This window comes from Zootoca vivipara, chromosome 3 (assembly GCF_965207765.1).
Source record: "Zootoca vivipara chromosome 3, rZooViv2.hap1.1, whole genome shotgun sequence".
Classification (NCBI taxonomy): Eukaryota; Metazoa; Chordata; class Lepidosauria; order Squamata; family Lacertidae; genus Zootoca; species Zootoca vivipara.
The window spans coordinates 3,811,674-3,823,834 of NC_142586.1; the positions used below are offsets into that span (position 1 = coordinate 3,811,674).

The 12,161-nt window shown below is 45.1% G+C and overlaps 1 protein-coding gene across 6 annotated transcripts in view; it reads right to left on the reverse strand.

Annotated features, from left to right (window-relative positions):
- The window catches only part of CLIC5 (CLIC family member 5), a 71,601-nt gene that overhangs the window by 16,552 nt on the left and 42,888 nt on the right, over positions 1–12,161 (reverse strand). For all 6 annotated transcript variants that reach the window (XR_004692282.3, XR_015948816.1, XR_015948817.1 and 3 more), the window contains one exon: positions 11,443–11,549. Coding sequence is in view for 3 of the 6 variants with exons in the window: in XM_035110305.3 (XP_034966196.1) it covers positions 11,443–11,549 (107 nt within the window). In the remaining 3 variants the exon portion in view is untranslated. The remainder of the gene's footprint in view (positions 1–11,442; positions 11,550–12,161) is intronic.

Consider the following 12,161-nt stretch of genomic DNA (forward strand, 5'->3'; position numbering starts at 1 on the left):
CACACATTGGGGTGGGCGATCAAGTCCCTTCGAATTCAAGCTTTGGCGATTTCATTTTTCTGTAAGTCCCTTTACGAAAAGGACCCTTGTGCCAAATTTGTTGCATGAAAGGCCCTCGAGGGCTGGGGATGACTGCAGCCTCCCAGGGCACCAGGTACAGCATGGTGCTTTGAGGTGCTTTGCACCATGTGTAAGCAGCTGAGGCTTATTTGTTGGTCCTCCTTCGAGACACGTCTTTTTGCAACAGCATTTTCTGTCATTTACTTTGGTGGATTGCGTGTGGGTGAGGTGGTATTGGAATCCCCCAAACTGAGGTTTCTAGGGGCTTGTTATTGCAGGACATCCAATTGTCCGAATCCGAGCTGATTTTAATGGTGTGCAATTCGAAAACAGATCAGTTGGGCAGAGGAGCCCTGATGCGGCTGCCTGCCACTTTTCAGCCCAGTCCCTGTCCCATTAAAGATGTTAAGAAATACCTTTCCATTTGCCCACTTGGGGGTGGTTCCCTGTTCATCCACGAGGATGGGTCACGCTTGAGCTGCCAGCAATTTGCTGCAGTAATGTGTAAAGCAATCGGCGCTTGTGGCCTACCTGTTTTCGTATTTGCACCTCATTCTTTCCGCATTGGGGCAGCTACAACATATAGGCGCATATGGGCCTATCAGTAGATATGATCAAGGACCTGGGCCGTTGGAGGTCCAAAGCGTACAAGGGATACGTCTGGAAATGGCACTGAGGTGCAGTTGCTAACATGCCTTCTAGGTCCGCCTCTCATGCATTTCTGGATTGTGGGTCACGGCATCATCCACTGGGCCAGCGAGAGGGCAGTGCTGTCTGGACTGGGACGGAGGCTTGGGCTTGTGTGGCTGTTCTGGATCTCCAGGCGAGGCATGCTTTGGGGAGAGCTTCTCCCAATGTTGCGGGCTAAAGCCCAATGGGCCAGCCCACTGCAATGGTGATCCAGCTCAGTGAGAACGACATGCCAAGTACCCCGGGCTTACTTCTGCGATCCCGCATACAAGAGGACTTATACGAACTGCTTGCCTTACCCAGAATTAAGATATTTTGCTCGCAATTACTCCCGCGACACATTTAGAGAGGTAGTCATTCCCCAGCTGCCACCAAGCGGGCCAGAAGACGCGTCCAGAGCGCAGTGGCCAAATGGGTGGGATGGTCATCTGACACCCAGACATCATCCCACGCAATGCAACTCTGTACAGACGGGACGGTGTCCATCTGTCTGATGAGGGGAATGATTTATGGTTGTCCTCCATAGCTAAGGGATTAAGGGATTGGTTACAGGAATGAGTGGTTGGCGGGAGCATGTGTGTGCACGCTCTTTGTGGCGGATAGGCTCTGGTTCACGCTGATAGGGGTGGAATGAGCCCTTACCACCCTATCCACGGGTATTCCTCTTAAAGGATTCCATGGGACTTCTGGTTGGTATTCCCCCAAGAGGGGCTGTGCCCTCTCCAGAGTCCTGGGCACACATGGGGGAATCAAGGCCTGGCGCTAGTCAGGACCCTGTCCCAGGTGTGAACCTGTATGCTGACTCATGGTGCGCCCAGAGTCAGCTCTGGAACCAGAGCCTATGCAACCACTCACTTGATTTACAATCAATAAAGTTGTGGCCTAAATTCTGCCAAAAACCAAACCAAAAATCTGAATTTATTTCTAGGCCTAGGTTAAAGGGTCTCCACATGCAATATTGGCAGGGTGCATAGAACACTATTATTAGGGCAGCCCTGGAAATACGGAGAATCCCCTTTTCTTTTTTGAACCTATTAACACCTGTTGAATAAAAGGTTTTCCTCGCACAGTAAGCAAAGAATAATATTGTTTTAGTGTCCCATTCAAAATCAAGTTATTTACTTAATTTAACTCAATTGGATTTTTGAAATCCTGGCTCAACCATCTATTTTTCAGTGGTGGCTGTCTTCAGATATGCTTGCCTGCATTTGCCCATCTGCTTCCTATTTCCCATTTGAGGAGGTGGTGGAGAGGAAATGTAGAGCATGGCTTTGTATTCTGTCTCCTAGAACAAGCATGGCCAGCACCTGCCTTCTTGGGAGCCTCTCTGATCTCCTGACAAGTGCAAATTTCTCCACGCAGGTCTGACTCCTTCGCCCTCACCCGTTCTCTGGCTCCACAATAGAGAGGAAACCACCCAGCGCTCAAGGTTTCTAAAGCTATGGGGCAGATCTGCTCAGGCATTGCATACAAAATCCAGAAGAGAAATACTGTTGGCGAGTAACTTTTTTCAAAATGTCTTTCTTTCACAATTTGGTGTGCCCAGGGCCTCTCTCCCTTGCTTGCCTGCCCCCCCCCCCCGTTTTGCCATAGCCTTTTGGTTGGGGGGGGAAGGGGGGAGGCTGGAAGACTCGTTAAAGGAAATTGGACATAAAAGTGACATAAAAGAGGAACATCATTAGACACACACACACACAGAGAGAGAAAATATAAAAAGGAATGGGGTAAGAAAGGGATGCTGTTATGGGAGGAAGAAAGGCATGTAAAAGGACCAAGGAAGAGGAATGAAATAAACTGGCAGTATGGGAGCAGTGGTGTAGAGATGTTTGATCTGGCTATGGTGAGGCAATACAACTCAATTGCATCTTATTTGGACTGTAACACACTCTGTGTGAATGTCTGAAGAATGTCCAGAAATTTCAGAACGCTGCAACCATTCAACTGCCTGGGACAGTTTTAGGAAGTGTCTGACTCCAGCACGGCAGGCTTCCTAGGTACAATCCAAATAACTAGGTATAACCTACAAAGCCCCAAATGGCTTGAGACCAGGTTCCCTGAAAGACCGCATTCCATCATATGAGCCCAGCCCAGTTTGAGGATCTTCAGGGCTTCTCTGTGGCCAGAGCTCCTTGCTAAGGGAGGCCTCTCTTTTCAACCCGAAGACCTTCCAGAAGCAGCCCAGGCCTTGAGCCTGATCCGTTCTTTTATTTTCTATCCCACACTTTCCTCAGGGCAGCGTGCACAACGGAGATCTACCCGTACAATTCATTTTATCTTCACAATAACCTTGTGAGGTAGGACATGGTGTGAGAGAATAACTGGCCCAAAGCTACTCATTGCCTTGAGGATCTGGGCCTCCATGTTAACCATTTGATAGAAACATAATGAACCAACAAGTATACATGTCAGGGCAATGACCCAACAAATCTTGAGAACAGAAGCCAATTTTCAAACAAATGAGGGTGAGTTCTTCTGCCTCTGTTATGTAACTCCTTACTAGTTATGAGGGAAAGTGGTTCATACAGCCACATATGGGAATGACTGAAGCCTTCCTGACAACGTTTCAGAGCTGTCTTTTTTCCTAAGGCAAGCAGACTTCCTTTCAGCCTGCAATATGAAGCCGCTCCAAAATGACCTCTGTAAACCTGCAAGCTGCTTAATTGTCACGCGGAGGCATGTTTAACAAACTATGACCTGTGTACAAAATGAATCGTGACTGCTGCTACCTTTTACCACTGATTGATGCCTTTTCTTTTTACTGCTCTTTTCCACCCACACAAGATTTATCCCATAACACACACAAATGAATTGGATGAAATATGCAATGAGTGAAAAGGGGAAACTGTACATAAATATCCAGTCTCACACAAACAATCTGAGATTTATTTTTCCTTAAAACACACACACACGACCTTCCTTGATCACTTCCAGATTCATAGCATATTGCATGAGGTCTATTGCATTATTCTGGTTTGTTCCCACTACTGTGGAACAGAAAATTAAGGTAAAATACAACAAAATCAAACCGTTCCGTTTCATTAGGCAGTCTGATTTAAAGACCACATCATCTGGACAAGTAATACCCTAATGCAAATTTCAACCCCCTTATTTTTCTTTATAAATTCATCTTCAGCAAGTAAGCTGCTTTCCTGGATGTTGTTTTTGCCATGGGGCAGGTTTTGTACCCTTGGCTAATCTTGCTTTGGGTGGCAACTTCAGGAGTCTCTGTGCTGAAGCCATGCAGATCTCAAATGGAGACCATGAGAAGTCAGCTTGAGAACTAAGTTGGCACCAGAACCCAGCAGAAAGCACTTCAGAACCCAGCAGAAAGCACATGTGCACAGGCACACCTTGATTTACTTGGGGGTTTCTTCCCCTCTTTCCACTCCTCAACGGAGTAATCCGTACATATAAATATAACTGGGATCTAAGACCCAGCTAGTCCAGCACTCTCCTCAGAATGGTAACCAGGAAAAGTAAACCTGGAGGGAGGCTCATTGTGATCACTTTCAATGGTTATTTTAATTGTTATTGCTGCTGTAAGTTTTTAACCTTTTTTTTAATTTTGTAAGTCACACTGAGCCTTTTGAGTATAAGGCAACATATAAATAAAGTTGTACAGTAATAATAAAATATAACAATTGCTCCTTACAAACCGCTCTGAAATTTATTTTCCTCCTTGCATGCAGGTAGAATTGAATCAAATAATTATAATTTTATAACATTAAACCATGTGATATTTTTCTAGAAAAAGAGGTGCCAGAACTCACCATGAACACCTCCCTTGTTCTCTTATAATGACAATGGCACCCACCTGAAAGAAGCCAGAACTCAGTTCCAGCTGAAAAAAAAGCCATGAAAAGATACTTCCATTAGAGGTATTTATCAAATTCTTAAAAAGTTTCCATGTAGGTAATATAATTGTGGGTGAAATTACTGAGATCCTAAAATGTTCAGGGTAAAGCAATATCTGGGATACAATTTATAGACTTTTAGGACCAAACTGACATAACGTTCCTATTTGTTTAACCTTAGTTTGGCTGACCCACATATAAAGCAGGTGGAGATACATTAGTATACAGGGTAGCTAAAGCACATACAGGTGAGGGAAGCTGAACCCTCTCACTACTATTTACCTGTCTGAGGCAGAAACCCCCACCTCCATCCATTCCCCTAGTCTGGCTCACTTCCTCTACTGGCTCATCTGAAGCAGAAAAAGGACTCTGAGGAACAAATAGTGAGGGGCTAAACCATAAGTGGAAAAGGATTTTATACCCCACATTCACACATCCCTTCAGAACACCTTATAAAAGATTTGACAGACTTGAGTTAACACAAATAGATTGGATGCCCTTGCATGATTCATTTTTTCATAATGCTACTTAGACCTTTCATTCTGCACAAAGTCTCAAAATCCTAATAAACAACGGTAGGCCCAGGGGGACCTTGGCAAGTTCACAGGGCCATCGACACACTTGCCGCTGGGCAATGCTCCCATGCCGCTGCTGTTCATGAGAACCACTGCCTCTAAAATGGCAGCTGTCTGTGTGAGCGCCATGATTTGCAGGATATGTCTGCATGGTGCTGTGATTGCACGAGTTGCACAAGCACAGCCCCCTCATGGAGGCTCCACTTCAAACAAGCAGTGCCTTCCTGTGCAATCACTGGAGCTTGTACTGTGTCTGTGTGAGGAATGCCACTAAGTATAAACTGGGCCAGAAACAGAGGGGATCTCGTGCAAATCTTTGAATTACTCTAGCAGCCACATGCTCAGGCCCAGTAAGTGCTGCTGCTTCTTTTCTGGAAAGAAACTGTGCTTAGTAGATAAGGCCCTTTATCTGCCTCCTTTAAAAATGTCTTTACACCACATACCGAGTGCTAATGCTCCGAGAGAAAAATCAAGACCTAAATGTAAAGCCACATTTTATAAATGAAAGATGATCATTACAGCATTCCAAATTAAGCTGCTGTGTGTTTACACAGACTGTGCAGTGCAATTTAAATGATCAAAGAGCAGCGGGAGATACCTTGAAAACCAGGCATCCCAACGTAATTTCAGATTTTTACTAAACGTGTTAGGCCATGGCCACAGGAAAAGGGAATATCTTCTAGTGTGCTTGGCCTGAACTGCAGTGCCCCCTGGAGTTCTAGAGAACAATTTGCAATTTGCAAAAAGAAGGTTTCACCTTCTTATATTCTATTTTATGCTTATGTACAAACGGATAAAGAATCCATTTCTGATAAAGGAAATTCCATATTTTAGAGGATGGCTTTGCTGTTGCTGCATTCGCCATGCCAGAAAACTACCACATTTGACATGTGGGGAGCGTCCTGTCACTGGTTTCATGTCACACGCTAGTTTACGATTTTTGATGACACATTACTAGACACAAGAGACATTTTGTGTACACACTGAAGAAGAATGCAAATGCAAAAAGAACAAAAGTCAAATGTATGTACTGTACAAAGTCTTACACAGACTCAGCAGTTACAGGAACGTATTTCTTAACATTCCTCATAACAATACAAGATTCTCTTTTTTCATATCACTTACTTTTTTAACCACCACTGATATCTCTATAAATTGCTTTTGATTTGTACTGGAATAAAACAGAAGAAAAATAATAATACATGAGCGAGATCCCAAACCAAAACGCTCCATTGCCGCCTGGAGAGTCATGACCAGTCGGCCTCAACCATGCTGTGCTGAAGGGTGCATACATTCCATTCATCTACACGCAAGTATAGTCAGGGCTTGACCCCCACTTCTGCTTGACCCACGCTTTCTAGGTACAGGTCCAAGTGGTTTCCCCCTTGCCTGGCTCCTTTCTCAGGGAAAACCCGCGCTTCAGCTCTTAATTGGAACAAAGGGTAGTCTACAGAAAAACTGTGTTGCTGTTTGCTCCAACTGAGCACCGAAGAACAGTTTTCTTCCCACGGGAGAGCAGAGGGATGAGAGAAGGTGTGGATCAGCTCTCAGACCACAAACCAAAAGACAGGCACAAAATGTATGGGATGGGCAGGCAGCACCACTGCACTTTAAAAGCTTAAATATATATATCACGGTACAACATTTCTGGAAACTAGGCCTGCCACGTTTTCTTCCTTTTTGCCTTTTTCTCTATGTCTTTTAACAGAAGCCTGAAACACAAATTAAGCAGATCTGTCATGGAGACAAGGCCAACATACCTTCCATCCCTGGCACACTCAAAAAACCATTTGGCTGTTTTGAGCATTTGGCAGGGATGGTGAAGAAGTCCAAATGGCCTGCCTACCTTTTCCAGTCCCTTTCCTTCCCAGGCAACAAAACCTCCTTCCTGTGCAGGTGTGTAGCCAGCAACAGGGAGGGCTAGAAAGACACCCAAGAGGTCCTGTGGGACCTGCCCTTAGAAATGACATTCATGAGCCTGCCCCATCAATATAGGTTACTGCCATCTTGGGATTGTGGCTTGTCCAGTTTTTCCTGCCTCCCACTTCAATTCTGTCCATTCGGAAGAAATGGCTTCACCTAAGTACAGGCCCTGGGAGGTCTCTCTCCTGACTGACAAGCCGGCTGAAATGCTAAAGAAAGGGTGACTGAGGAAGGTTAGACCCACTTGAGTCAGATACAATCTCAAAGCAGTCCAGACCCAAATCGAAATGGGGCAAAGATTTGTGGATGGCATCGATGGGGGCGGGGCAGGGGGGGGAGCTCTGATTCTAAACTTTTTGCATTCAAAGTTTGCCCCATCATGATGGGCGGTTTCCTCTGCTAAATTTCTCCACATCAGCCTGTATTCAAAATCCTAGAGGCAGGGCTAAGCTGACAATCCAACTGGAAACACTTATTGCTTTTCTTGTCATTAGTTTTGCTTCATATCTTGTTTTCAGCCATATAATGGGGGGGGGGAGTACTGATCCTTTACGTCTTTCAAAGCAAGGTGAAAGATACAGCCACAGAAAGGTAGCAGCTGTGATGGAGATGCAGCGCTGTGGTCCCTCTTTGGGACCATCCTGCCTGTCCTCTTTCCTCTATTCCCTTCACCTTGGATTTGGCAGGATCAGTGCTGGCCGAGTCCTTATTTGACTAGCAGCCTCCAGGCACAGCATTAGTTACCATGCTTGACAGACACCGACAACTTCTGCATCTGGATAAATCCTCAGTTTCCCACAGAATCCTCAGAGACATGAAACAACAAAATTCCTGAAAAATATTTGAGAAAAAATGTGTTTGTATTTCAATTACCCATTTTGGAAAAGTGAATAGAATTCCTTTTTGCAAAGTCTGAAATCAAATCCCTTGTAACTTTAAACCTTTCTCTTAAATAATAAATGACCAGGTTCTGACCATCTTCAAGAAGGATACTGAAAAGCTGGAACGTGTCCAGAGGCGGGCAACCAAAATGGTCAAAGGCCTGGAAACAATGCCTTATGAGGAACGGCTTAGGGAGCTGGGCATGTTTAGCCTGGAGAAGAGAAGGTTAAGCGGTGATATGATAGCGGACACGGAGCAATGGACTCAAACTACAAGAAAGAAGATTCCACCTAAACATCAGGAAGAATTTCCTGACAGTAAGAGCTGTTTGACAGTGGAATTTGTTGCCAAGGAGTGTGGTGGAGTCTCCTTCTTTGGAGGTCTTTAAGCGGAGGCTTGACAGGCATATGCCAGGAATGCTTTGATGGTATTTCCTGCTTGGCAGGGGGTTGGACTGGATGGCCCTTGTGGTCTCTTCCAACTCTGTGATTCTATGATTCTAAGTGCACATGTGACTCTTAGTAAAGTTACCATGTCTAAACTCTGTCCTGTGCTGCACAGTTCTTCCCATCACAGTGACAGGAGAAGCTGTACTTCAGAGAATTCTCCATGCAGTGCACTGTAACTCTTCAATGCAAAGGTTTCCTCTTCAGGTCTAGCTAGACCTGTTAACTCCACTTTCCAAGTAATACAAATTCTTTCAGAAATTGATGGTTGCTTGATAAAGGAAAGAGCACACTTAAAACACACACAACAAGCACTGTAAATCACCACTTGCCTTCCTGCAAATGTGCCAACGTCAGCATTGCTAAGCTAGAGTCAAACTGATGTAGGTATTCCTGGGAATCATATCCAACAGAGACTTCTGGCAGCATACTCTTGGCTATATATAGCAGATAGGCATTTCTCACCTCTCTTACCTAACCACATGATGCAGCAATGGGGGGGAGGGGTAATCATATGTAAATTAATGATATAATGTTCTTTTATTTTTAGGGCCTTGATCTGAATCCAGGTCAGACCAGTGGATTCCTCTGGGCAGACGGCTGGAAATTCCACAGAATGAAACCGATGCTGGTGGTCTCACAGCTCAGCGAAGAGCAGAACATTGGAACACCTTAATGAATGTGGCCACCCACACGGGGCACCATTAAATATTCAATTCAGCACAAATTTAAAAAAACAACCCTCATGTGAAATCAAAGGGCTCATTCTCTCAGTCAAGGCGAGTACAATTTTAGGAAAGATTAGTCAGCTGCAAACAGCTAGTTACTCTCTACACCATCATCTCCTTCAGCAGCAAATAAACAGCGGGGGGGGGGGAGGGGGGAGCACCTGAGTACCAAGAGCCTCAACTGATCATTGGTCTTTCAAGAGCACATAAATGCCTGCTTTTATCTGCATCTCCTGTGCAATTGTCAGAAATCAGTTGGATTCTTTGCATTTGCCAATTTGGACTAGGGGATCAGGTATACTGAGGACATCAAATGGCACTAATTTCTGATTAACAAGCTGCTTTTCTGAGGAAGAAGCCGGCGTTAGATGGGGCAAGGCCCTAATCTTTCTCCCCACCATGGAGCTGCCCCTCCCTCCATGCTCCTCTTTCTCTGTGGGCTGGCAAGTGATGGGCCAGGACATCACACCCTCAGAGAACTAGATTGGTCTCGGCACACGTCATGTAATAAAGAGTCTTCCTTCAGTAGCCCAGAACCTGCAGAGAAGCCTGCATAACTCCTGTGACATGGACACAGTTTCATTACATGTATTAGCAGTTTTATGCCGCTTGTATTGCCCATGGCTTCCTGTAACGCATCCCAAGTCTGAGAAACCTGCTGGCAATCTCCTTCCTTCTTTACAGAGCTACGTTCCCATGGTTCCCAGGGGAGAGGAAATGCCCATTAAGTCAATTTTAGTCTGTGTGTAGATATGCCTCCATCAGATAGGAATTCAAAGAGCTGATTCTAGGAAACGGATGTCAAGATCCTACTCATTTGTATCTTCTCTGTGTTCTTTCTTCTTGTATCAGATGTGAGGAAATTAAATTCTAGCTATGTCGACCACAGTACTAGGACTTTGCAGGAAAAAGCTGAAGCGTAGAGTCACGCTACGTGCTGAGATGGGACGTGGCGAAGATCACGCCTCGAGGAAAGCCTGTTATTAAAATGATTTGGCTGATGTTGGGGGTAGAAGGAATCAAGTTGGCTGTAATTGAACTGGCATGAAATAATAAATATGCACACTTTCTTCAAACACAGCTTGCCACATCCTGAGAATCTGGAATCAATTCCTTCTCTTTCAAGATGCTTAAAAGTTGTGGAACTTTGATATGGAAGAAATGTGTTTGCTTCTGGGCTTACAGCCCCAACCAGCCTGCTGCAAACCTTTCATATGTTCAAGGCAGGAAAGCTAGCCAAACAAATGGGAGAAAAGGACCAAAAGCGCAGGGGATGGTGATATAAATTACTATTCAGGTAAAGTGAGCAAAAGACATTTGCCACTGACAATTGCTACACACACACACACACACACACACACACACACCCCTCTGTAAATATCTCCTGCACAGAATACAAAGGAACATAGAGAACATAGGCTGTAACTCAGTGCATGTGGAAGGTCCCAAGTTCAATCTCAGGTATCTCCAGGTAGGGATGGAAATATCCCCTGACCCAAACCCTGGAGTGCTGCGGCCAGTGAGTGTCAGCAATGATGAGTGAGGTCAGTTTGGTTGTATATTTCAGGTTCTAGAGCACCGCAATAAAGCAAATATCGCTATAAAGCGCATCCCACAAATTGTTTTCATTTCCTTGTGGATATAAAAGTCACTATATTGCAGACTATTATGCCACGCCTCCTTTGGCTGCAGGGGCAGGAGGGGGAAAGCTTGGCTCCTGCCCTAGCCAGCTCCACTCCTGTGGCCAGAGGAGGGGTGGGGGCGGCCTTTCCCTGGAAGCGGCCAGGCTGCCTGCAGCTGCATCCTCATCCTCGTAAGGAGCAATAAAATGAGGAAACAAGTGTTTTCTAAGTTAAAAAAACAACAAGCATTAATGAGCTAGGTGGACCAGTGTTCTGAGGCAGTTCCCTATCAGGCTATTTCCTTTAATGCCTAAGGTTGGACTCCAGATCCCATCACTCCTGACATGAGTAGCACTGTCATAGCCCAGCAGCACCTGGGGGCCACGTTCTCCCCCATCCCTGATCTGTACATTTCATAATGGCCAGCAGAGAGCAATAAAACCATCCTCCCAAACAAACGTATCTGCAGACTTGACTCAAGTGATCTACCGGTATGGTCAGAGTTGTTTAAAGTTTTAAAGCAGCCTCGGTCAGCTACACTTCTGCTCAGAGGACTCGGTGAGACAGTCTTTAACCCTTTCCCCTGCAGAGGGCTCCCATTCCCAGCACCCACAAAGGATGGGGATGTCCTGGAAGAGTATCCTCACCACCCACAAACTTACTCGCATTGTCCTGCTGCTTTGTGTTTTTGATAAACGCAGAGAATTTGGAGAAGATATCTATGCCTGCAGCATTTGATTCACGGTGCTTGGCAGCTAACTTGGGATACCTGCAAAAACAGAAGAGTGGTTTTAAAAAGGAGGCCTCTGTGGAAATTTAAAGGCAAAGAAATTGCACACAAATACCACAAAAAGGCACATGCTGCTCACTTCAAGTGCTGTTTGTAACACAAAGCAAAATTCTTGCGGATCAAGTACTGCTTTTAAAACTGTCTCTTATCTCAGCATGTCAGCCTCACAGGACTCTAACTGAATACTGCTGCCACTGTGGGGAGCCAATAATTTCAAAAAGTTACACAATGATGGTTTTATGACAAGGTTAATTGTACCGGGGCTTAATGTGAAAGGAACCGAGAAACAGTATCCTTAAATCAGAACTAGTCATATGTTTTCAAAGGATGCAGAGGCGTTTGGCAGTAACAGCTGCTGCTCTTCACTGTGTGAATGGTGGCCTTTGGAGAAAACCATTCCGGGATATAATGGCACTTATAAAGAGGTACTTGACAAAAAGGAGTATATATGGAGCGGAAATGCAACAATGAATCAGTGCGGGCTGCTGAAAAGTGTATTGTGCTTCTTGGAAAGGTTTCTGTAAGTCGGGACCTCAAAGGGTCCGCCCAATCAGAATGCCTTTCTCCAGCAATAATGAAACACCACAGCCG